This window comes from Esox lucius, chromosome 8, assembly GCF_011004845.1.
Source record: "Esox lucius isolate fEsoLuc1 chromosome 8, fEsoLuc1.pri, whole genome shotgun sequence".
NCBI lineage: Eukaryota > Metazoa > Chordata > Actinopteri > Esociformes > Esocidae > Esox > Esox lucius.
In genome coordinates, this window is record NC_047576.1 from 28,419,077 (window position 1) to 28,445,603 (window position 26,527).

At 43.9% G+C, this 26,527-nt stretch overlaps 1 protein-coding gene across 3 annotated transcripts in view; it reads right to left on the bottom strand.

Annotated features, from left to right (window-relative positions):
* The window catches only part of pde4ba (phosphodiesterase 4B, cAMP-specific a), a 194,904-nt gene that overhangs the window by 109,467 nt on the left and 58,910 nt on the right, over positions 1–26,527 (bottom strand). Inside the window, exon 1 of one of the 3 annotated variants that reach the window (XM_029121476.2) lies at positions 9,291–9,610. The exons of the other annotated variants lie outside the window; for them this stretch is intronic. Coding sequence (XP_028977309.2) covers positions 9,291–9,523 — 233 coding nt within the window. The 5' untranslated portion in view covers positions 9,524–9,610. Of the gene's footprint in view, positions 1–9,290; positions 9,611–26,527 lie in introns of those variants that run through there. 3 annotated transcript variants of the gene reach the window in all.

Sequence of the window (26,527 nt, forward strand, 5' to 3'; positions counted from 1 at the left end):
TAACAATACCCAGACAATTTCTATATTTAATATTTTATAATTTAAGACTCTGTTATTTAATAGCAATAAAAGCATGCTATTATGGAACAATAATAACATGAATATTAACATTAATAATGAAGAAAGATAATATACACATCGTGGTCAGTATGTACTGAGTATAGACTTGTGTGCCTGACAGGTCATTTATAAAACATTTTGAAACATTATAAGCAGTAGTGGCGTTTATACTCCCACAGTTTATTAATAACGGTTTCTCGCAGCTGCAAACTGGAGAGGAAGACAGAAATATAGAAAGAAAAAAATCGCAATTAGGAATATTTCATTCAACATTTACTAAACCGACTCTTAAAATAAAAGAGACGCGCAGGGTCACGATAGACTGGACCCATCACGCTCGTGATTCTCAGAAGGGAAGTGAAAGGATACAATGCATCTCCGCTCCTCCTCGCTTAATAAACAAGTACTCAAACATACAAAACATCCATTTCGCTGCTCGCAGGCGCAGGCCACTTATTTAACACATCGTAGCGGCATGCGGCTACATCACCAGATTATTTCATCCGATCAACATTGGATTGCTTTTCTATACAGTGAGTGGCTCTTAACGGAGCAATTGGCGAAGTAATGAAATCGACAGTAGCGGTTTACTTTGAGCTTATTTACTTAGTCACGGCCTTGGTGGCCACAGTTATCCACTAACAAATGATAATGACAGTCACTTATTATGATTATCAATATGATTGGAATAACAACAAGCTCACAATAAAATAAAGGGATTGTATGGAGCATTTTCCATATTATGTGTGTCATCAGCTCCTTGTCTCCTCATATTCATTATTAATATTAAAAGAACACTCAGAATGAGCAATAGAAGCAGGACCTGTCTAAATTATGAAAGCCCAGGATGTATAACAGTTGTTTCAAATTAGTTCTCATCTCTCTACACATTTATTGCGAGGGATGTTTGCTTTGTTGCTCTCTCATTTTGTTCAACACCAGCGTAAAACATTAGCTTTGTCATTATCCACACACAACAATGTCATTTAATTTCAGGCCTCATCTGAGCGGACTTGGTTTTGGAGACAGCTCGGATTTTCAGGTCTGATTCCAACTCCGATTAGCGTCACACAACATTTAGTATGGAGAGTCATAACAAATCAGGAGCAAAATACAGGACAACAGCCTGGGAAATGTTAGGCTAACATGGGAGCGAATGTGTCACAGGGAACGCTGGGAATGAGGAGGGTAAATATGTAACCTAATCCCGGTAGTTGTGAGAGGAACATTTTGCACATCCAACTCCAATGACAGATCTGTCAGAACTACACACACCCACACACAAACTGTCAAAACACACAACAACATTATCCATGGACTATCATCTTCCTATAATCTCCTCCACATGACAGATCGCTGTGATGTTGTAGTCAATTGACAGTACCTGAAGCACGACACACACACACACACTTCTGGATCAGTGACACGCAAACAAATTCCTCAACATTAATCAATTGTAAGTCTCCCAATGTGGATGCTGAGACCACATTGGCTAGATAGACTAGGAAGTATGACACTGCACAGTTAGTTCTGTTAAGAAAACACCTTGAACTCACACACACACACACACAAAGAGTGGACTAAGCGGGTCGGAGAACACCCATTTGATTTTCACCCTTAGTCAGCTTGCAGGTGCCATTCCAAACACAAGGAGTCACTAAAGCGCAATGAGGCAAGGAATCCCCAACAACATGACTGGCTATGAAACCCTGGGTTTGAATCCAGGACGAGGTGGTTCGATGCGCCACTCAGGAGGCACAAATCCACATTAAAGCACTCAAGACCGCCGCTCCCAAAATGGCTCTTGTTTTATTCATCAGCGGAGAGGCAGGAGAGCGGAACCCCTCTACTGACAGCAGCACTCGATCCACTTCCCACAATGCACTGCGTGGGCGGGCCTTGCACCATGGGGCTGCTGTTGGGACGCGTCAAACAGATTGAGGAGAGGATAACATAACGGCACATACGACAAACTGGTGGACTGCGAGGATCAAGCCACCGATGATGAAGAGAACGATTATGATGACGCTTTGATCTACAAAGAACACAGAGTCGCACTTCTATTAGAGGATTAGCTTCCGTCTCTATTCTCCAATCCTTTGACGGTACACTTCAGCGCCACCTTCAGCAGGTAGTCATAACCCCCCTGTATCTCAGCCACCCACAGGGGTTCCCGGGAGACGGGTTAGTCATCCGGTGACAACGTTTGTTTGTCCGGGAATTGAGGAAAAAGGCTCTTCGCTCAGCTCTGTCCGTGTTTTAATTAAACCCTGCCGTGATAGGCTGTCAGTCAGGCCTTACGATTCTGATGCCCCGGGTTCTTCGGGTGACAAGACTAACACAACGCTTCTGTTTAGTGACCCTGTGTCCCAACCACAGAGACAAAGAGGAGGAAGATGTCCAAGTATTCCTTTCGGTTCCCGACTAGAAATCTATTAGTGGGACAACTGCTGCAGCCTCTTTCTCCCCTGACCTCATGGCAGGCAGTCAGCAGGAAGAAGCCAACATGCCAGATCTGCTTCGCTCTGGAAACGGCCTCACTTTGGCCTCACTTTTCCTCACTGAAATGACTACTAGAGCTTTATTATAAGGGCTGAATGGACATAAATAACACAATGTACAGCCACTGACTTGCACGTGAATCCATGAAAACACAGTATGTATAGGAACATTAAAACTCACTATCCCAACATTCCCATTGTAAATGATATACACTCACGTTCCATGTAGCTTGGACTTTCCCTATCCATAACCCCCTCCCATCATCTTGCTCCCTGTTCCACTGCACATTGCTGTTACTGCTCCCCTCCCTCCCTCCCTCCCTCTTCTCTATGCTAATGTGCCATTTATTTAGTCCATTATAGTGTAGTTATATATGGCCTTAGATTCTCTAGTCGTTAAACATGGTAAAAATAGCACAGTGGCCTTCTCCAGTCCTGTTTAGTCAGGTGTGCACACAGACACACACACACACACAAAAGTAAAGAGAGACAAATAGAGAAGAGATAGAGGGAGGGGGAAAGAGAATTAGGGACCGAGAGAGAGACCCAAGAAGACAGAAGGAAGAGAGACAAAGATGGATAGCAGTGTAACGTACACTAATGAAGAAAAACGTATTTTTGTGTTCCCTGCTTCTAAGAAGCCCAGAGCTGCACAGTGGATTTGGGTGTAAATGTTGCGTCATACTGCAGTAAGATGTGAGGTATGCCTCCTGACCGTAAGGCACGCCATATGCTTGACGTCATATTTTTTTACTGTTGCCATTAACGCTAGTTTGAACCACCAGGTGGCATCTTTGAGCACATCTACTCCAGCCAGAAGACAAGCCGGGCCTATGGTAATAAGAAGAAAACAAATCCATGTTGTCAACTGTTCCGTGGTTTTAACCTTGTGGATAAATTCATTTTTACATTGATAATCCTCTTGTCATCTGAAATATTATGGAAGTCTCTTGCATGCTTGTGAAGGTGGAGGTGGTACTGGAGTAGGCCAAAAGGGACGATGAAGCAACCCTAATTGCCGAAGAGTTAAAGGCAGGTCCAGAGGAACATTTTATGCCGAATGGCATATTTTGAGTTTAATACGGCATTTTTCTGATCATAGTCATTATTTCATAAAGGGTGAGTAAGCACCTCCTAATATCACAATCCAATCTCCAAATTAAACACCAGCCCTTATCGTAACTGGAGGAACAGAGTTTTGACATGACTTGCTTTAATTATACCTCTTGGTGCCGTCTGTGGCATACTGACGTTTTAATTAAGGAACATTTTGGTCTATTTTAAGTTGAGATATTTGTAAGCTATTTAAAAACCTTTAATAAAAGGTTTACAACGTATAGAGAGGAAATGACATTAGGCTTGAACATTCCAATCTTCTGAGCCAGAGTAGGCAGCTTCCCAATTCCCAATTTCTTTAGTTTTACAAATGAAACATCCATGCAGCATTATTCTGTGAAGTAAACATTTGCTCTTAATGAATTCATGGGGATATTCCTTTTCTGTCTTCTGAATTAAATGTCCTACAGAATCCTACAGTAATGTCTTGAACAATTACATTTACCCAGGGTTTAATCCGCATGTGTCCCTAGATGTATACATTTAAACTGGCACACCTGATTCAATTAGCCAAAGGCTTGATGACGGTCTATCGTGAGACGTCTGGGAAGGCCCCAGGAGAGGATCGGGAAACACGGCAGTGAACACATTTTAGAGCAGATGGCGTTAAACTTTCACTTAGCCTACCTGGGTATTTTGCCTAGTGATCCATGCAGATCCACAGAAGAAAACGTCAGATACGCAGCCAATCAAAAACACATTTACAGACAGTTGTGAGCCAGACATGGCAGCACTGACACTGAGCGAGGGCTTAGTAGTTAGGTAGTGTACTTAGAAATCCTTAGAATGTTTAATACTATGTGATAGGTGGAGATTTCAGGTAGGTGGTGAAGGTGGAGATTTCAAAACCAACCTCCCTCGCCATCAACCCCCCACACACACATACACACAATTCACTTGCCTCCCCTCTCTGTTGGTTGTATTTATTAATTCCACTGTTAATTATTAATTTAACTACAATGCCTGTCTCAAAGACTCTTTGTTGAGATTACAGATCAGAAAAATGCCCAGAAATTCATCCGTCTGGACAACAATGGCATTCAGGGATACACGTCAACACAATGCACAGGACAACTAAATACATGGCTCTGAGGAGGGAAAAGGATTTGCGCAAAAGAAAAGAAATACAGACACAAGCTTGTGTGTGAAACAACTCAGATTTGTGAAGCGTGTGGCAAGGACTACACACCAAGGATTACAAAGACAAATCCAGCTGTAATTTTGCCCACTGATGTCTCCCTCTCAGGGGAGCCGAAAGGATTCTACGCTCGAACAACACCGAGCCTACCAGGAAAGCAGCTTTCTACTGCTCCGGATGACCAGGTGCTCTCGTTTTCCAAAGCTGACGGGAGAACCTCACTAAAGAGTGAACACTGACGACGCCGCCGGTCCAGGTGGCATCCTCCGGCCCGTCGTCAGAATGCGTGCCAACCGTATTCTGTCACCATTGGAGGACCCACTCCATGTGCAGCCTTACCAAGGACCCTTCCCACCCCAGGCAAACTCTGTTCGTTCACCTACCTTCAGTCAGACGCTTCCCACCCAGCAACTGATTTTAATACGTGCCATTTCCAACATCCCAGCAGCCTCATATGACATTGAACCATGTTAAGCCCTCAGCAGCTTAGCCTGTAGTGGCTGGTGGTGACACAGCTAGCTACATAATCATACAGATTTTATCGAGAATCAGACCCCGAGCTCAACTAAGTCAACAAGAATCAACTGTGAGGTAAGAAATGCCCATTCATAGCAGTGACTTACATTAAAGTGATTCCATTAACCGGAAAAGTCTTTTTTTGGTTATGGGACAACAGCACAACCCCCTAGTGAGTTACGACAGCTGTGAGTCACCTGTCAGTGTGATGCCAGTCAAGAATGGGACGCGCATGTTTATCCATCAAACTTCTTCGGGGACAACAATGCACGTGCATTTACGCTTGCATGCACACAGACACACACACAGACACACACACACACACACCTTTGTGTTTAAATAATATATATATTTTTTAAATACATCATGGGACTCGAGCGGAGCAACAAAAACAAAACGACTTCCCTGAAAAAATACTGTCTCCATAGCGTGCATGCTGAGTACCACCATTAAAGGCATTTTGTGTCCCAGAGAGAGAAAGAGACACACTGACATTGAGATGTGTGTTCATGGGGGCTGGAGACAAAGAGGAGACAGACAGGCAGAAGAGACAGGAAAGAGACAGAGGAGACAGAGGTCACAGAGAGAAGCTACAGAGGAGACACTGTGAGGAAAATAAGAATGAAGAGGGAGGGGTGGAATGGAGTTCTCTTTTATTTATTATAATGTTTTGTGGTGCCGGCTCTTTCTATTTTGATCCTTCATTCTCAGTCTTTCGTTTTTATATGTTAAGAAAATAAGCACAGATTCTATCTATATTTGCAATTCTTTATTTTGTAGCTTCTAAGGAAAGTCATTTTAAACTGAAGAGTGAGAGTCAGGGAGGCCAATACACAGAAATATTGTCTTGTTAGACTGGATGAAGGAACAGAGGATGAAGGTTGAGAAAAAATGCTAGGTTTGCGCTTTGACTGTGCTGCTAGCAGACTAGTGGCTGGGAAGCCACGTGAGTAATGCCAATTGTCCCACTTGGCTTGGTAATGGGGAGGTATTGTAGGCAGAGATTTCCGGATCACATCACTCTTTAGCTACTCACTGCAAAGTTCGTCGCTCGCAAAGCTGAGATGGTCAGTTGAGTGAGCGTAGTGTCAACTTACATCAAACCCACATGACTTCTTGGTCTGAAGAGCAGGATGTGAAAAGCAGAATGGCTTGGTCCCTAGAAGCCGTCAAATGTTAATCAAATGTATTTTATAAATGTATTTTTTTTACATCAATAGACGTAACACAAACAGATCTGCAAAATCACCAGCAGAACTTTGGAAAGGGACAGCTAGTCCTGAGTCATCACGCCAGGTGGTCTAGAGGTGTGTCCTCCTCAGACCCAACAGGATACCTGAGCCCACCTTAGATCCTAAATGATACCCCAGCATATAATTCACACTGCCCATAGTCCCTGCCTCATAAACCAACGTAAACAACTGGGACTGAGACAAGACAGACTGACACCTGTCCCCTGGTGAAAAACTATTGCAGCATAAGGACCTGAGATGGGGGGGCGGACACAGTGGCACAGTCTGAATATAACAGTGACAACCAGACAGGAAATAGGCAGGAAGGCATGGTACAATTTAAAAAGTTTTTGCAATGACACATCGCTGTAGATGCATTGAAGAAAAATAAAAAAAGGCTTTACACTGTCAGACCAAACCTAAAATACCCATATTGATGATATTTCATTTATTTCATTTCAGTAGGTCTAATTTGAGCTGTATTACATTTCAGCTGTTCCATTTCCCCTCCAACAATGCACTGTTAAGGCAGCTAGGGGCAACACACTAACACAAAAACACCACCACCACCTGCCACTTCCCTTAACAACAGTAACACTTTTACAAACAGATCCACATCCCAACAGAGCGTTACTTTTCACCAGCTACCCCTTATAACGACATGTTTGTGAAAATGACTAGAGAGAAAGCAGAGGCCAAGGAATGAAACAAGTCAATAAGTCGAGGCGGAATTGATTTAGTGGAGGATTGACAATATCTGTATTATGACATTTAAGCCAAAATTTGTCAGGGGAATTGAATGTAGGACCGTACACCTCTGACGTGAACTGGCTCTGGTTGACATTGTTGAATGTCTACTGACATTTTAGAATGTCTCAATGAGCGTCTTTCCCTTTTTATATACAGTGAGTTATGTAATACCCTTTACACGTGGTGTCTCTGTCTCTGGGTTGGGGAGAGTGAGGTACCTGGTTACCTAAGTTGTACATGAATCAAGTTTTACCTGTTAGAGTGCAGTGAGGAGAAGGTGGAGAGACACTGTGCTCCCATTTGACACGGAATGGCTGCTGAACCCCAGAAGTGCCACACAAGCCAAAACACAACTGCCTTTGTCTGAATGGACAGAAATGTCAGAGGATGTAACGGAGTTCACCAATTGGCTCTCCAGAGGTGTCTCGTACGTCAGTAGACAACACCTCTCTTTGTCTGAAATACAGCCATGCTATCATCACTACAAAACCTAACAATACCAAAAGTTATTGAATATCCACAACATGTTTCAATGACTAAAAGGCTTTGTTTGTTCTGCAACAGGAAATCAGATACAGGCCAACTCCTACTGGACCCAATTCAATTCACTCAAGGCTAAATAGGTCAAACTCAAAGGTCAAAGTTTATCCACAAGGTTCAACAGAGGCACAGAGACTGACTGAGTTTTAAGGTACCATGTTTAACAGAGCCATGGAGACAGACTGGGTGTCAAGGTACCATGTTTAACAGAGCCATGGAGACAGACTGGGTGTCAAGGTACCATGTTTAACAGAGCCATGGAGACAGACTGGGTGTCAAGGTACCATGTTTAACAGAGCCATGGAGACAGACTGGGTGTCAAGGTACCATGTTTAACAGAGCCATGGAGACAGACTGGGTGTCAAGGTACCATGTTTAACAGAGCCATGGAGACAGACTGGGTGTCAAGGTACCATGTTTAACAGAGCCATGGAAACAGACTGGGTGTCAAGGTACCATGTTTAACAGAGCCATGGAGACAGACTGGGTGTCAAGGTACCATGTTTAACAGAGCCATGGAGACAAACTGGGTGTCAAGGTACCATGTTTAACAGAGCCATGGAGACAAACTGGGTGTCAAGGTACCATGTTTAACAGAGCCATGGAAACAGACTGGGTGTCAAGGTACCATGTTTAACAGAGCCATGGAAACAGACTGGGTGTCAAGGTACCATGTTTAACAGAGCCATGGAGACAAACTGGGTGTTACCATGTTTAACAGACTCAAAGAGACTGACTGGGTGTCAAGATAATGTGTCATTAGATGGTCATTAAAAAGGAGGAGACATCAGTAGGGGTCTTCCTTGACAGGTGTAGGTCAACAGATCCGTTAGTGGGTCCTCATACAGACCCAAATGGGGACCTGGTGCTTTCCATTACATTACATCCACCAACTGCTGCATAGCAAAACAGACACCCAAACAAACACGCACCCAAACAGATCCACGCACGCACGCACACGCACGCGATCAAAGTCAATAGATGGCCGAAAGCCTGTTGCTGAGGAAAACGGCGGGGAATGAACAGAGGGCTATGTACAGCAGGTCACCAGCTTCATGCATCCCAAATCAGCCCTTCACCTTCCCACCTCGCTGAAACACCCAGCACCCCCTCTCACACACACACACACACACACACACAGTTCTCATCAACCAAATTATTTTCCTTCAGAACGCGTGGAGCGCTGATAAGTGCAGTGAGAGATGACACTCGCTACTAAAAACGTCAACACATTTGTCAAACCCAGTCCTCACGCTCCCCTCTAGCAGAGCCCTGTTAAACACTTAACCACAGCCCGGTCTCAGAACCGTACCAACCAGAACACCCAGAGTCCAACATCTTGGGTTAGACTCCCCCGAAACCACCGGCTCTCCCCTGCCCTCTGCCACCCCCCCCCCCCTCCCCCCACCCCCCCACCCCACCATCAGTCCTTCTTACCAGGTGTGAGCGACCGTGAAGCGCCGACGGTGCCGAATCCCCCCTTTGTTGACCATGAGCCTGCGGAAGAGGCGAGGGGAGCTGCGGGGGGACAGTTTGGGCGAGGCAGCGGCCCGAATCCCGCCGTGGCCGCTGTTCAGCCGGGGGGGCTCCAGCTCCAGATGCATGTGCTCCTTAAAGGTCCTGATGCATCCAGAGTCCGCGTCCGGAGCACTCAGCTCGCTGGACGACATACCGGCGGGACGGACTGAGGACGCCGTGGAGCCTGTCAGGCGGCCACTGGTCAGTTTCGGATGTTCGGTCTTGTTTTTCCGCCGAAACCAGCCCCCCCCCCCCCCTCACAAACCACCACCACCACCCGCCCCTCTTGTTGCTTTCCCTCACAGGCTACACCAAACGCAGGCGGTTGGGACCGCCGAGTGCTGGAGGGAAGCAGGGGGGGATTGAGGCTAACACTCTGACACGCAAACAAATGCCCGCTTTCACAAAATGTGTCTGTGCCGCCACTCTCCCACTCTAAGACTCCCTCTCTCCCACTCTCTCTCCCTCTCTCTCTCGCTCTCTCTCTGCTCTCTCCTTCTCAGCTTCAGGGATTAGCAACCAGCAGAGTCAGAGTCTCTCTCGTTCTCCTTTCACTCTTCCCGCTCTCCGGTCTCCCTCTGAGGGAAACGAGCCAGAGCCTCTCCTCTCTTACTCTCAGGTCTTCGTCAGGTGCGGGTGGAGGCTTCCGTCCCCACCTCAGTCTTATCACTTGCTCTCTCCGACACACTCTCTCGCTCCCTGTGTCTCCTGGTAGGTCTGCCTGTTGGTGCTTGTTGGAGCACACCCCAGGAACGCTCCCGCCCTCCCCCTTGTTCACTCCCTCCACTCACAGTCCATTCACTGAAGACATAATCTCCCTAATGAAAAATTCACAAGCAGGATCGCAAGTACAGACTGCTCCGCTTTGTCCCATATCTGCTACCTCTCTCAGGCAGACACTCCTAGGGAGACAGGTTCTCTCTTTTGTGAAGGCTAAAGTTGTCCAAGGCTTGGTGCCCCACAACCAACAGATGCAAAAACGTGCACGCACACAGACACACACGCTCTCTCACCCAAAAACATGGAGTAGGACAGCGGTTTGAGAAGCTAGCCAGAAGGCTTTGAGGCAGACAAGCCCATGCCCCACAGTCCATTCAGAATAAACATGAGGAGCTCAGTGCGGGCGCAGCTTCAGCAGGCCACGCCCCCTAGAGCTCTCATTGGCTGATGGTGGTTTGACGACAAGCAGGCAGGCAGAACCAGGGAAAGGTTGCCATGTTTCTTGGTTATGTGGCTGAATCAGAATTTTGATGATCATAATAGTGTGACCTTTCGCAGCTCGGAGCAGTCATGAAGCGCTTTTCGGAGAGAAGGAATTAGGCTGTCAAAAAATTTAAGCTGGTTACGCGAGAATAAGCTTGTGAATGCAAAATGCAAATAGACACGCATACATGAATGCACACACACACACATTCCAATACGGCATGCATAGTAACCCGATACACTGTCATACGCTGTAAATAAAGACAGGATTTCACAATGACTCGACAGTACCACTCTTATATGTCTGCACAGTGACATGTTGACACACACAATCAGAGAACATTCCCTCAAAATCAATGTGTGCCCTGGATGTCACTGACAATCAGACAGCCGTGTAACTATTACCAGCGGGCTGTGGAAGAGGCTAGACCTCATCTAACCTTCTGGTCTCGGGGCGGCGTTATTCTTTCGTGAGGCGTTATTCTGTGGGACCCATAGGTTTCTCTGTGATGGGATGAAGAAAGCACTAACATTTCCCCTGGCTAGCTGGTAGACATGGCTGGATGCAGCTTGAGACTCAGGGTCTGAACCAAGGCACAGTGGCCGCTGGGCAGGCTGACAGGGTGCACATCCCCGGAGTGGATGTCAGATGGTTCAGGAAGCTAAAACCACTGAAACGCTTAATAACCTGTAAGGTTGAATGTGTACGAGCCTGAACTAACATGCAGTTCTTTTCCGAAAGCTGCTTGCCACAAGTCTGGTGAAGTCACTGTTAATCTTAGATAGGAATGCAGTGCTAGCTAGGCTGTGTGTTGTTGTGTCTCTGCCGTTACACATTCCTGTCTTGTTGCCCGCCCTGCGGTCGACGCCAACCCGTGGCAGAACCGCCAGAGACGCAGTTGGTGCCTCTCAATGGCGTTGGAACCAGCGCTAGTCCTAGAGGCTTGGTCTGACCTGTTAAACTCGGCCTCACATCCCTCTACAACCGTGACAGCATTCCTCGGTGGGAGAAACTCTGGGTGACACTGCGTGTTGGTTAGTTAGCTCATGCTTCCGTGGCTTTGGCGTTCTAGTGTGAAACTCGTGTTGTCAGTGAATGTTCCGAGGAGGAAGGCAGAGGGGTCTGAGAGCAGGGCGCTGAAGTTTGCCACGCAGGCTTTGGGAAGAGCTACTCCTCCTGGGGTCTGCACAGGTTGTGGTAGTGAAGGGTAGCAGGGGAGAACGGCTGGAACGCGACTCTGTGTGAGCCAGGGAACAGGATGAGAGGAGGTAGAGGGGCCAGGAACAAGACCTTGGGATCAGGTCTTATGTAACCCAGTCTTACATAAAGTCTCCCTTCCTCACAGAAGAGTAAACACAGTCGTGGAAGAAAGAGTACTCCCCCAATACAGATATATCTCCATCTGCAGAGGGATGCCTGACTAACTGTCCTTTAATAAAAGAGAGACAGAGCGAGAAAGAGAAAAGTGAGGGAGCGAAAGACAGAGAGAAAGCTCTGTACTCTATTGTGTTCCTTCAGGGTTTGTTTGGGAGAGAGGGAATGAAGAGGAGGTAATATGGAGACTGGAGATAACGATGGATGAAGAGAGAGAGCAAATCCTGGGGCTTTTCTATTTTCCCTGCACATTTTTCTGCACATTTGCAGGTTTATATTTGGAATGTGTGAGAGTGATACACTATGAGCAAGACAGAGAGAGATAGAGAGAAAGAAAAAGGGGGGAACAGAAAGGAGGGAAAGTGGAGCGGAGCACGGGCTCAGATTAATCCCACTCTCTTTCCTTCTCTCTGACGTTTCCAGGGAGCTCAGAGATTTCTCCCAGGGTGCTTCGGAGCGCATACAGTGATTCCATTCAAAACAACAACTCTGTAGACTCATCTTGAAAGCCTAAAACTGCAATAGATTTTGACTTTGCTTTTTTAGACTCACACACACACCAGATCCAACAGGAAGGTTAGGTGACAACACTATGAACACACTTTCATCCGGCACTGTCAAGTGTTGAAGCCAAGCCACGTCACGATCAAATGATATCATCAAAATCAACCAGGACCGTGTTCATTGGCTCCACACATCACATGCCGTTTCAAAAGACATGCCTGGAGTCGATTTAGAAGAGCCATTAATACCGTGTCTCACCATAGGAAACCAAACAGGGCACCGACAAACAGGTCAGGGGTGAGGACGAAGACGCTAACTACATTAAACACCAGAGGACTCTGAGAACACACACAAGAAATAAAGGGGAAAAAAGCACATTTGAAACAACATCAAACAATGTTGCTGGATGACCACACACAGACACACCCACCCACACACACACACACACACACATTCGAAGGCATGGTGGAGGGTGCAAAGTGCAATTTCCTTTGCTGTGCGGATTACAGACGACCACCTAGACCGAAGCAGATTGAAATGGCATTGAAACGGGCAACGGTGTGTGACACCAAGGAACAAAGAGCAACCACCACAGAAACATTATTTCATTGGTGTCTTATTCCTGCTAGCGTCTGACACCGGATCTAATGCCGGAAGGAGAGATTCCTGTAAAAAGAGACAAATCAAACATAACCGCCCCCCAGAGAGACTGGAATGGAGTTGGCGTCGGTGCAGACGTCATGCAGCCCACCCTGGTGCCAAATGAACGGAGGTCGAGAAGAGAGGGTTGCGGCGGAGGATTTGGTGAAGGGCGACGGCGGAGGAGCAGAAGCGAGGACACCGGTGTTTGGCCGATGGTTTCGGAATGTCACCGCGGTAGGGATCCGCACAGAGCACTCAAAAACACACCAGCCATTGCAGAACAGTGGGAGGACTTTTTTGGTTTGGTTTTTACAAAGTTCAAAATTGATGTTGGCCTACTGGCCGTGACACTCAATTTCAAGTTCCAACTTTTGATATTATCGGAAAACATCTCATCCATCCTCTAAGCCTCCCCCTCTTTCTCTCTCTCTCACTCTATGTTTGCCTGTCTGAAGAAGTACAGGGAAAGCATGTATAGAGGTCTTACAAATTTACTCTAGACTCTGATGTCTATCCACAGGTAAGTGGGCAAAGTCGTTGTGAAGTTCGATTGTTTTATATAATTATCATCAACTGCATGAATCCCTAAACAAACCCTTAAAACAGAAAAAACTCCATGGTTTGATGGGTTCCAAGCACACACTCCTCCCAGTGTTCAGAGTTCCCACTGAAACCAATTCATTTACATCAAACCGATTAAGACGTTTGTTTGGTGAGAACGCGTTCACATCTTAACGCAGATTTCTGGAGGGTCATAACATGAATAAAATGTGAGTATGCGCGCACGCACGGACACACAGGGTACGATTATTGCATAGGTAAACAATATGATTGTTATCTAATACCCTGGTCAAAAAGGCACACCAGCGCCTGTACTTTCTGAGGAGACTGAAGAAGGCCCGTCTGTCCTCCAAGATTCTTGTGAACTTTTACCGCTGCACAATCAAGAGCATTCTGACTAACTGCGCCACAGTGTGGTTTAGCAACCAACTAGAAGGCCCTGCAACGGGTGATGAAAACCAAGCCTTTATAGACTTCCAGCACAAGCAGAGTCTGAATAGGGCGCGTGGCATCACCAATGACCCTTCACATCCATGCCACAAACTGTTTGTCTTCCTCCCATCAGACAGTTCTCTTCATTCCCACACCAGCAGGCTCATTAACAGTTTCTTAACCATACCCCCCCCCCCACCCCAGCAGCGCACACAGATCAGCTAATGTGCTCATTTATTCCCAAATAGGGCAGAAAGTTCTGCATGCTGTCACATTAATATTCAACACATTGAACTTGAACGGTTTAAATATGTTAGCTTTGCTTTGAACGAGCCATGCAAGTCAATGATATGAGAACGCTGCCAAAGGCATGAGCAACGACACTACACAGGAAGATGCATGCTAACCAGTATAACCTTGGCCAACAGAAAGTAATTATCTGAATGAAGGAGACCGCAGAGGGATATGAACAGTGACATCGCTCTCTTCTGGCAGAACAAGGGAACACAAGCATTAATGTTTGTCTTCCACAAAGAAACTGGGGAGGCCAAACTAGTTCATTAGCTAGATACACACGTTGACAACTAAATGGCAATCAGGGCTTAAACCCTCCAGTGTGTAATTATTTCATTTACCACAGACTTCAGGATCCAGGACCCAAAACAACACTTAACAAGGTGATAGATATTTGACACCCTCACCACTGAAATCAGTGGTCTCTCATCTCACATTTCTCGGAGACCGTCACAGTGCAGGAAGTTCATAACACTTCTGAGCTAATGTTCTACAGAGGCGAAAGAACTGAAACAAGTCCCCAGTGCTGGTTCTTTTTCAGAAGAGGAGCATTATAAGAGAGACACTGGAGGTGGAAACAATATGTCCCAGCTGCTCTGAGTCAATGCATCTCAGCCACCTGCAAAATTATGTTACAGGAAGCATAATGCATTATGTAATTTACAAAAGGGCCAGACAGTATATATCCATTGTAATAGTCTATACACGCACAGAAATACACACAGAACCAGAGCAGGGTGTTAAATCCAGATAAACGTTCAGTTAAATCAGCACTTCTGTTGTGTGTGTGTGTGTGTGTGTGTGTGTGTGGATAATAGGCGTTCCACTCACCCTACCCTTCTGAATCCTTTTGTTAGAAACCACAGTATGGTCGTTGAAGTTGAAATACCACAGTCAAGTTTTGAGAGCTTGAATGGACAGACTGTAAATGGCTGTATTTTGATGAATCCATTTGGGGTTCTGGCAATAAGGCCCTTTATACACCGTCCTGCTAGTGTTTCACAATGCCAGAGTTTTGACTAGCGTTTCACAGTGCCAGCTTCTCCCATAGACTTCCAGTCATTCGGCTGACACTAGAGACTTCCTTTAAGCTGAATACAGAGGCAGACAATTTTTATCAACAAAATAATCTGGTTTCGGGGAAGTAGATGAACTACTAAACTAAACGCTTTACCGGATGGAACTGAATCGATAACCTGGCTCCTCTCTAGGTTTCCTCCTACTCTTCGAAGAAAAAAGCATAGGGTTGTTTAACTCCTATTGGAGTTCAGCCAAACTTAAGATATGTCCATAAGGACTGTATGCTGGTCCCACTTCAATAACCTTACCTGGAACAACTATCTTAAAGTACTAATCAACAGGTTGGAATATTTTTGAAAATGGTTACATGTTTTTGTCAGATAAAAATAATTAACCAATTATTGAATGAGGCCACTGTAATCAGGGAATACCGTTGCCATGAAGGGCTGTCCCTGGTTGGCAACGATGTTTAGGTAGGTGCACAGAAATACCCAGACCCAGGGTTTCCCAGCAGAACATTACCCAGAGCATCTCACTCCCTCCATTCGCTTGTCATCATTCCACAGTGCATCCTTGTGCCATCACCTCCCCAGGTAAATGACGCACACATACACGACCATCCACGTGATGTGAAAGAAATCGGACCAGGCAACCTTCTTCCACTGCACCATAGTCCAGTCCTGACGCTTGCGTGCCCATTGTAGGCACTTTCAACGGTGGTGACGGGTAATCAGGGGCATTCTGACAGGTATGTGGCGACGCAGCCCCATACGCAGTATCTGTTGTGATACATTCCTCCCATAACCATCATAAAATAATGTTGTGACTTGTGCCTCAGTAAACCTTCTGTCGGTTTGGACCAAACAGGATAGCCTTCATTGACCATGTGCATGGATGAGCCTTGGGCGCCCAACACTCTGTCACCAGTTTGTGGTTGGTCCCTCCCTGGAAAACTGTTGGCAGATGCTCACCACAGCTGACCAGGAGCACCCCGCTTTGCCGTTTCAGACATGCTCTGACCCAGTCGTCTGGCCACAACAATGTGGCCCTCATCAAAGTCACTCTGGCCTTTACTCCTGCCCATTTCTCCTGCATCCAAAACATTGACAATGAACTGATTGTTCGCTTACCGTCCAATCTACCCAGACCTTGACATGTGCCTTTGTTAGGAGACGATCAACGTTAATCGCTTCACCTGTGAGCAGGCAGGACGTTTTGGCTCATCAGTGTACATACACCAATGTATATAGTCGTGGTTTAGAGTTCCACTGGGGGCCAGTACAAAACGGTATGGAAATGTATGCAATCACTACAGTCAGTCACTCTGGATAAGAGCATCTGCTAAATGACTTAAAAGGAAGTGTTGAATTCGTTTCCACTTGCAATGCAGCTTTTGTGGCTTGAGGCGCACAGATTCAATTCATGAAATTGGACAACGCTAATAATGATAATTCCATGCTGGAACAGAGCATGTTGTAAAAAATTACTCCATGGGCCTTCAAGATCAACTCAAGGTAGGTGCAATTCCACCCAAACTAATTTGAACGATCCCTTTAAAACGTATGCCACCTCTGCGTTACCTGTTGATCAAAAACAAGAGTACCTCTTTAGGTAGGATGCACTCATGCACCAATGGCTATGGAAATGCCGATTAACGGTTTTGCAACCCACATTTTCTTTTGCTTTTTTAAAAGTACAACAACACAGAGTCGCCTGTCTACTCAAAGACCTCTCCATTCCAGTTGACAACAGTGTCCCCCACCCAGAACCTAGAAGTGGTAAAGGTACTAATCCAGGCACCTGTCATTTCACATCAACGCTACTGCAACTCACCTTCAGTACGGCTCCTCACTTGTGACATGAAACCACTACAACAAAAGCCAAAATGCTGCAGGCTGTCTGGGGTATCATTCTTAAGTTCTCCCATCACTCTGTTCCTCTGCAAAATCCACTGGCTTACAGTTGAAGCTTGCATTTAATTCTAGACCGTGGTGCTTGCCGCACCCAGCTTTGGCCTATACTCACACTACATCTCTACCCAAACACTTTGTTCTGCCACCTCTGGTCTCTTGGCCATCACATACATGAAGGAAGAGATAGCTCACTCAGCCCAGTCTAAGTAATTTTTTGTCCTGGCGCCCAAATATTAAAACAAGCTAGAACTTAGAGCTAGGCGAGCATAGCCCGTGCCCATGTTGCCAGATCTTCTAAAAGTCTATATTTTAAAGAGCATCTCCAAAACAAGTGGGTGGACAACCTAACCTAAGGTCAAACACTGCCCTAGGCTCTATTCACCAGAGTAACTGTCTCAGTGTTTCCTAAACCGCTTTACTTCATCGGCGTAAGATAAACTATGAATTATCAACAATTTAGTTATGGATGCTTTTGGCAAAATTTGGCATTTTTGAACCTAGGCTAACTTTAACCATGCTAAAGTTAATTAGCCATCAGTGTACAAGGATAATATATAGTCTGACACAGTTCCTTAGTGGTAGAAACCAGCCGTTTCGTATAGCGTTCAACTAATGTTTGCCTACCCGGTCGTCAAGGGAGAGATTAACCCCCTGCGGTAGCGCCCACGCCTGGGGCATATTTGCATAATAATTACATAGTATTACATATTTTCAAAACAGTTTGTGATAGAGCGATTCTGTTTTCTTTGCTGTTTCCATGAGATTCCGATGAAAACGCAGATGCTCTTTGTGTTTACATGGCACATTTGCTCAATCTGACTGTAGAAGAGGTTGTAGCAGTATGTCAGCTTAGCTAGCATGCTAACTTAGCATTAGTGAACGTTTTAGCATTGTGTCCTGGTGTAATGCTAACTTGTAGAAAAGATTTAGAAGTATTATTATTAGTTTAAAATGGCAAAAAGAAAAAAAACATTTACTAAATGTAGCCATAGTCCGTCATCAAACGCTGGATAGCTGAGTTACCGGACAACAAAGGACGAATGCTAACATCAGGCTAATGCTAACGCAAGAACAGTCTGGTAAGTAACATCTAATAACCTGTTTATCATGAAATAATGTAATACAAATGTGATCATTATAGATTTTGTCTGCTTTGCATATTTGGAATGGGAGAACTGTTCCACATGGTTGTGTGTGGTCTGAATTCAATCATAAATAGAAAATAATCATAATCATATTGTTCTGTATGCACGTAAGGTGAACCATTTAATGGTTCTTTTCACTTTTATTGTGATACAATGCATATTTGTGTAAGAAAAATGGTTTTAAAAGTGTGTTTGGAATGGCAGAACAGTTCCACAAGGCTGTTTGTGGTCTGATTTCAGGGATAAATAGTGACATAAATATATTGTCATAAATATATTGGACTGCTCGCACAAAAGGTGACTAATTTCATTCTGTTCACATTATTGTGATACAATGCATATTTGTGCAAGAAAAAGGGTTTGAAAAGTGTTGGTGTAATGGCAGAACAGTTCCAAAAGGGTTTTTGGGCTGATTTCAATGAAAAATGGTGTTAAAAACATGTTGGACAAAAGGCTAATTATTTCATTTTTCTGTTCATTCATTGTGAAGCCTTTTCTTACACAGATGTGCATTGTGTTTGCACAGAACATTTGCATTGGGAGTATCACTCCATATGGGTGTGTTATGGTCAGAATTCAATGATATATAGAAAAATCTGATTTCGCTTATGAAATTATTTACTTTATTGTGCATTTTTCCCTAAAACACTACCTTATAAGAACATTATATTAGCTGAGGTACTTTGGAATAATTTGATGCCAAATACACAATGATTGATTTACATTACATATTGTTTATAATAAGGCCAAATATAAAAGTAGTGACACCCAAAAATTTTAAGCGTAGTACTCAGAGGGTTAATTCAATTATTTATTGCAGCATTAGATAGTCTATGGTTCATGATGTTACAGACTCAATACTTGGTCTTACAAACTCGATCTCATCTTAAAGAAACTTCTGGTCCTCTACTTTATGGACATCGAAGGACAGAACACACAACACAGTACTGTAAGCCATTGGCTGATTACTGTTACGCTTTGACTGAACGTGACTTCTTTTGTAATCTAAACATAAAAAGCATACATACCTACACTTCAACACTCCCCGTTATCACACATGTAAGAAAAAACATTACGTTTGATAAAACATTGTAAGTACAATTAAATTCCTAATGAAAAGAAAAGGACCATACCCTTATATAGCAAATGATTAAGACAAAAAGAAGTAACTTACCTTATTGTTCCTCAAATGAAACAATGTAAACAAGACAACTGACACACACCCCACCCTGACACATAACTCAATGTATGAGTCATCAATCCCTCCCCAACCTCAGATTATAAGGGCTGAGAAACATATTGACATCAACAAGCTACCTATCAATGTTAACGGTGTTCAGCAGAAAATCAGACGAAAACATGACATCATGACTAAACATACCCCCAAAGTCCATTGAACAATCCAAAAAAAATAAAACTTGTCTGTATTATGATCCATGCTACAATATCATACAAAAGACTCATGCATATTCTGTTGTACCTGTGAAAGATTCTACCTTTAAATGGGGAAAGATTCTACCTTTCATAGGGAACAATCCTTCCTTTAATAGGGAAGGATTCACTATCTAAACATGATAGCCATCATAACCATTAAGCATCATCACAAAACACGTTGAAGCCCAATATTGGGATTGCCATCATACAGAGTTTCCCACTTGTCTTGCGAGAAACAGACCTTCATACATATGAAATCACCATTTCAGTTCATTTAGGAAAATCTTAGATTGTAAGGAAAGAAGTTAGTTTCCAATCAAGTTGTTCTTGTCCGACAGTTCTAGTGTTCAGTCTTCTCTGTCTTGTAGCAGTGATGTAATGTTGCAATATCAGTTATTGCAGTCAGTGTGATGTGGACCCAGCAAATTGCCTGGTTGTCCTAACAAGTCAGTGTAGATATCTAGTGGAATAGTGAGTTTCCAACACTTCACTAATTCAAGATAAAAACCACAATAGTGTCTTCCACTGTGTTGGGACCATGTGACCTTTCCAGTCAACTGGCCCATAGTACTCTGACCTGTAGTATGTGGAGTCCTTCAAGACTCAGGTGGATTCTCCACTCATCTCACTGTCGATGATTCATCAACAAATGTAGTGTGAAGCCAAGTGATCTGACCCTGGCATCATTCTGTTCTGTGGTCAGGAAGATTTGAAACAGATTCGAACAAGTGTTTTTGTAGAAATCCTTCTTGAACATATTGCTGTTACTCACACACTCAGTTGTCTGTGTCCAGTCGGTGACTTGATGTATCATCAGAAAAGGGGTTGTGATGTCCTGATCTGTTGAAAGTATAACTGCAAAACAACGATTAGTGTGGTTCTACAGTCCATGAGACATTCATCCACTGGGTATGGTTCCGTCAACTACCAAAAATGAAGACAATAGATCAGTCCTGAAAACTGTGGATCTCAGAAGTTCCATCATTAGAGTGAAGCATATCCCTTATTAAGTTTCCATAATAGTCAAATGTCCCTTTCCATCCAGAACTGGCTTGGTTGATGTTTGATTCCTTGTGCTATATTTGTGCCCAATAGCAACTAGCAATCGAATAAGACTATCGGACATGACTTTGCTTAGCCAAATCAGAAATGATTAGACCTTATATCAAACAAAGCAATTTCCAAATTAACCAATTAAAACATATCCTGTGAATGGAAGATGTGAAACATAACATGCCAATGCTACGCTATAACTATGCAAACAGGAAAAACCAAGATTTTTATGTTACTCTTTCTAGGTGCCAATTTGATTCGCTTTGAACTCTCAGTTCAGCTCTTTACAATCATAATCAATTATCATATAATACATTCCCCTTGCTTTCACATCATTATGTAAATGGAAAGTGACACCATGAATGAAAGCTGAACAATGACAAATAAGACCACAGGAAGCACCATCCTGAACCTGCACTGGCCATCCTTACAGGACGGACATGAAAAATAGAGAATTGGTAATAGGGATGGCTACATAATCCATTCGAGAAGGAGTTGCATACTGTATATTCATCAAAAACAAAGTGAAAGTGTTAAAAAAACACAAACATTCACAAACACAATCAAAGACATCAATGTGCAACACGGTCACTTGTGCGAAGGAATTGACTATCATGCATTTATAAAACGTCCTATAGTACCTGATGCAACCACCACTATTGTAATAGCATATTTACAGCAAACAAATGTTGCATTTTTACAGGCAATGGCCAAACTACCTCATGACAATGTCTTGATTTAACCTCCTACATATTTTGACCACGTCTGTGGTTCTATTAGGTCCATGATCAACAATGGGGGATGACTTTAGGTCTCTATCCTCATTTCAGTTAGTTTCAAAACCATACATTTTAACATAAAGGCTATTGAGAGGAAAATATATTTAGCTTTCACTTAATGTTCAATTATCCCAAAACTGAATATCAATCAATCAATCACATTTATTTATAAAGCCCTTTTTATAACAGCAGTTGTCGCAAAGAGCTTTTACAGAAACACCCGGCCTTAAACCCCAAGGAGCAAACAACAATAGTGTTGAATTTCAGTGGCTAGAAAAAACTCCCTAAGAAGGCCGAAATTTAGGAAGAAACCTAGAGAGGACCCAGGCTCAGAGGGGTGACCAGTCCTCTTCTGGCTGTGCCGGGTGAGATAAAGAGTCCAATTGGAATAATAAATAAATGCATGTGGGCTAAATCCAGTGTCTATTAAAATGTAGACTAGGTCAGAAGCATGACCAGATGGACAAGGACAGGGACAGCAACGGGCCCCCCAAAGCAGGTACTCCGCAAGTGTGGACCAGGACCTCATGTCCTCCTAAAGTAAAAAATGGGAGGAGACTGGGAAAATTCTGAAAATGCCTTCCTCATATCAACAACGATTCATAGTGGAGAAGGAGAACTTAGTGGAGAAGGAGAACTGACCCAATCCCCCAGCACAATAGTATAGCAGTGTAAGACCTTGGGACTGAGACAGGGGGGGTCCGGCGACACTGTGGCCCTACCCGGGGGAGGCCCTGAACAGGGCCCAACAGGCAGGAAATCAATCCACCCACATTGCCAAGCGTCAACAAAAGGGACACCCACCAACCGCAACCACCCTGAATGAGGGCCAAGTATGAGGGCGCAACAGAGAGACAACAACAAGCCAGTGACTCTTCCCCCGAAAGGCATTGGAGGGAGGGCATGCCAGTGGCGACAAGAGCCCACCTGGCAAGACAGCAAAGTTGGACAGTATCAAGCCTTCTGGTCATCTTCACGCCCCCGGGCCAGGCTACACCTAGTCATAGACCGTGCTGTAGAGATGAGTCTTTAGTAGACACTTGAAACTCAGTTTGCACTGAGTTTGCATTTCTAACCTAAATTGGCAGATTATTCCACAGTAGTGCTCTATGAGAAAAGGCCCTGCCTCCAGCTGTTTGTTTAGAAATTCTAGGTACAATTAAAAGGCCTGCATCTTGCGATCTTAGGTTACGTGTAGGTATGTATGGCTGGATAATTTCAGCAAGGTAAGTAGGAGAAAGTCCATGTATTGATTTATTGGTTAACAATAAAACCTTAAAATCAGCGCTAACCCTAACAGGCAGCCAGTGTAAGGACGCTAGTACAGGAGTAATGTGTTCAAATGTTTTTGTTCTAGTTAGGATTCTATCAGCCGTGTGCAGCACTAATTGAAGTTTATTTAATGATTTGTCAGGGTAACCGGAAAGAAGAGCATTGCAGTAATCTAGTCTAGAAGTAACGAAAGCATGGATTCGTTTTTCTGCATCAGTTTTTGGTAGAAAGTTTCAGATTTTTGCAATGTTTCGAAGATGAAAATAAGCAACTCTCAAGACATGTTATATGTTCACCAAAGTAGAGGTCAGGATCAAGGGTAACGCAGAGGTTTTTTGGGATACGACCATGCAGCCGTCGAGGTTCACGGTGAGATCTTCTAACAAAGAAGAGCAAGAAGTTCTCTGTCATCCACTTCCTAATATCTGAAACGCATGCTTCCAAAGTAGCTAATTTTGGGGCTTCTCCATGCTTCATTGAAATATATAACTGTGTGTCATCAGCACAGTTATATGCCTGTGTTGGGGAAATTACCACAGGTGAGACCAGTCTGAACACTCAAATATAACACCAACTGCAGCAACAGGCTACCCTGATTTAATGGGAAAGGTTGGGGTCATCCTAGGGGATCTGTCCCCCTTCCTGGAGCCCATGGCTTTACACACTTATGGTGTGCCAAAAAAAGGCAAAATGCATTGTTTAATGAAATTTAAGTTTCCAAACATTAAAATCTGACATGGTCCTCAGACTGTCTGTAGCATGATACGTTATTCTTTCAACTTAGCCGATATCCTTCATTAACTGAAGGTTCAGATTGTCCTCCCCCTCTAATATTGTTGCGGTTTGTAAAAATTTGCTTGTCATATCTACACAACCACTCAAAATTAGGGTGGACATTAAGAAAACTATTAAGAATGGTGATGTTGAAAGAACACAGGTGTATGATCAAAATCAAGGTACAATAATGAGTAATTCAGTGCAGACCTTAAACACTTACAACAATCAACTCTATTTGTTCATTTGTCAATTTACCATTTTAGAATTTAAACTCAATTAACGAGTATCAGGCATTGGTTTTGAAAACAGAAGTATTATCTCAGTTATCAGTAGTAAACATAAACAAAGAAAAACTATATTATTTAACCAAACTAATTTAAGCATTTATCATATCTCTAATTTCATTGTGGGGAATAAACTTGCTGTGGCTGTTTTACCCTCTTTTGTTTTATAGGCTAGGACTATATTGCATTCAAATTCAGTCATGGGATACAGCGTCTTCTTAAATACTTTTACAATGTGGATTCTTCATTCTACCATGAGGGAAAACACAATATAGTAACCTTTTGTAAGAAAACCATGAGATTATTTTACCAATTTAGAAAATCATATTGTAAAAATTTCAAATGTATCAATCGGTTTAGAAGTACTAGCTAACAGCTCAGCATGCGGAAGCAAATGACCATACAGTGGGCCTGGTAATGGCCTAACCACATTGTCGTGAGATCCCCCCTTAGTGGAGGCCTCGCGCAATGAAATATTATCAAAGTAATAAATGAGTTTGGCTCAAAATTACATAGTGAACATGTAATTTCACCATGCACAACAAAACAGGCTATTTCTTGAATAGCTATAAAAACATGTTCAAGCATGACAGGACAAAACAAGCTCTCTCTTGAAAGCTTATTAAAACATGCTATTCAACATCAAAGTGCTTTTCAAAAATGTAATATTCAATTAAATAAACCTGGCTATTAACGAGGAGAGTGATCATGTTTCCGTGATTAGTTCCAGCTTCATTTAGTGTACATTTTTGGAAATAAACATTTAAGAACTCTTAATCAATGATTTTGAAAGCTCACATCAGTTCCTTGTATCATCCATGACTCCGGAGTCCAATGACAGAGACTCCACCTTGTGACTGCTGTCGTTCGGCCAGGTAAACAAACAAAATGCATCTTTGTCCATTTTGAATGTCCCCTTTGTCTCCTTTCCCCCCTTACGACACTTCTCCTCTCTCAGCCATCTTGACTTTCTCTGCATATATACCACACCCTCTATCTGTCCATACACACTGAACAAAATTATAAACGCAACACTTTTGTTTTTGTCCCCATTCATCATGAGCTGAACTCAAAGATCTAAGACTTTCTCTATGTACACAAAAGGCCTATTTCTCTCAAATATTGTTCACAAATCTGTCTAAATCTGTGTTAGTGAGTACTTCTCTTTTGCCGAGATAATCCATCCACCTCACAGGTGTGGCATATCAAGATGCTGATTAGACAGCATGATTATTGCACAGGTGTGCCTTAGGCTGGCCACAATAAAAGGCCACTCCATCACACAGCACAATGCCACACATGTCACAAGTTTTGAGGGAGCGTGCAATTGGCATGCTGACTGCAGAAATGTCTACCAGAGCTGTTGCCTGTGAATTTAATGTTCATTTCTCTACCGTAAGCCATCTCCAAAGGCGTTTCAGAGAATTTGGCAGTACATTCAACCGGCCTCACAACCGCAGACCACGTGAAACCATACCAGCCCAGGACCTCCACATCCGGCCTCATCACCTCCAAGATCGTCTGAGACCAGCCACCCGGACAGCTGCTGCAGTTAAGGTTAGACGTTATAGTAAACTTAACAGTACGGTGGTTGGACCCCTGTATAAAACACCGGTGTAAGGACTATCTCGCATGCTGGGCACGTTAATCGAGGTACAAGGGTGACTGGCGGCGGTTGTACCGCACCATAGTTTGCTCTGGATCCGGCGTTTTCACCAAGCTTAGATCTGCTGGGTTTAATGATGAGCAAGCGAAACAGTAAATATTTGCCGGACTCACGCGTTTACGGTGGACCGGCAAAAATAGTCTGAAGTTAATGGAGCATGGACATGTGAACAAATGTATCTATCAAATTTAGTTATTAGGTGTTCCGGTAAATGGCGTTTTAACTCAGTGGTGGACGCATGCCCTACCGGGCAGATTGGAGGAATATGGATGAGGTAACATAAGGAAGTTGCAGAAGGTATAATATAAAGTTGTTTGGAAGGCGTAAGGTTACGGTGTGTAGAAAGTGGTGACTGATGGAAGCTTTAGGGAACTTTGTGTGGGGTTTATTGATCTCTGTGTTGTAGGTTGGATGGATCGTCCCTCTGACCACCCCCACCCTCCCACAGTGTTCCGCCAGGCCGATCGCTCGGACTCCTTGGAGTTTTGCGTGGTGCCATCCCGCCTGGCGACACTGCATCGGTGGAGAACATTTCTCTACAATCAACATAGCCAACCCTGCTGGTGACCGAGATAGCCCCCGACTCGTTTCGCTCTATGGACCTTTTTGTTGTGAACGTGGGGATGCAGTAGGCTGTCTGGAGGCCGTTTTGCTCCACTTTGGACGTGTTGGGAGAGTCTATGCGGGTCAAGACAAGATTCTAAAGAAGGACACACCAGTTACGTAACCTCTGTTGGCTCAGCCGGTGTTTACAGCATCTCAGACAAAAGAAGACTACAGACCCGGTGTTGAGGAATAGACT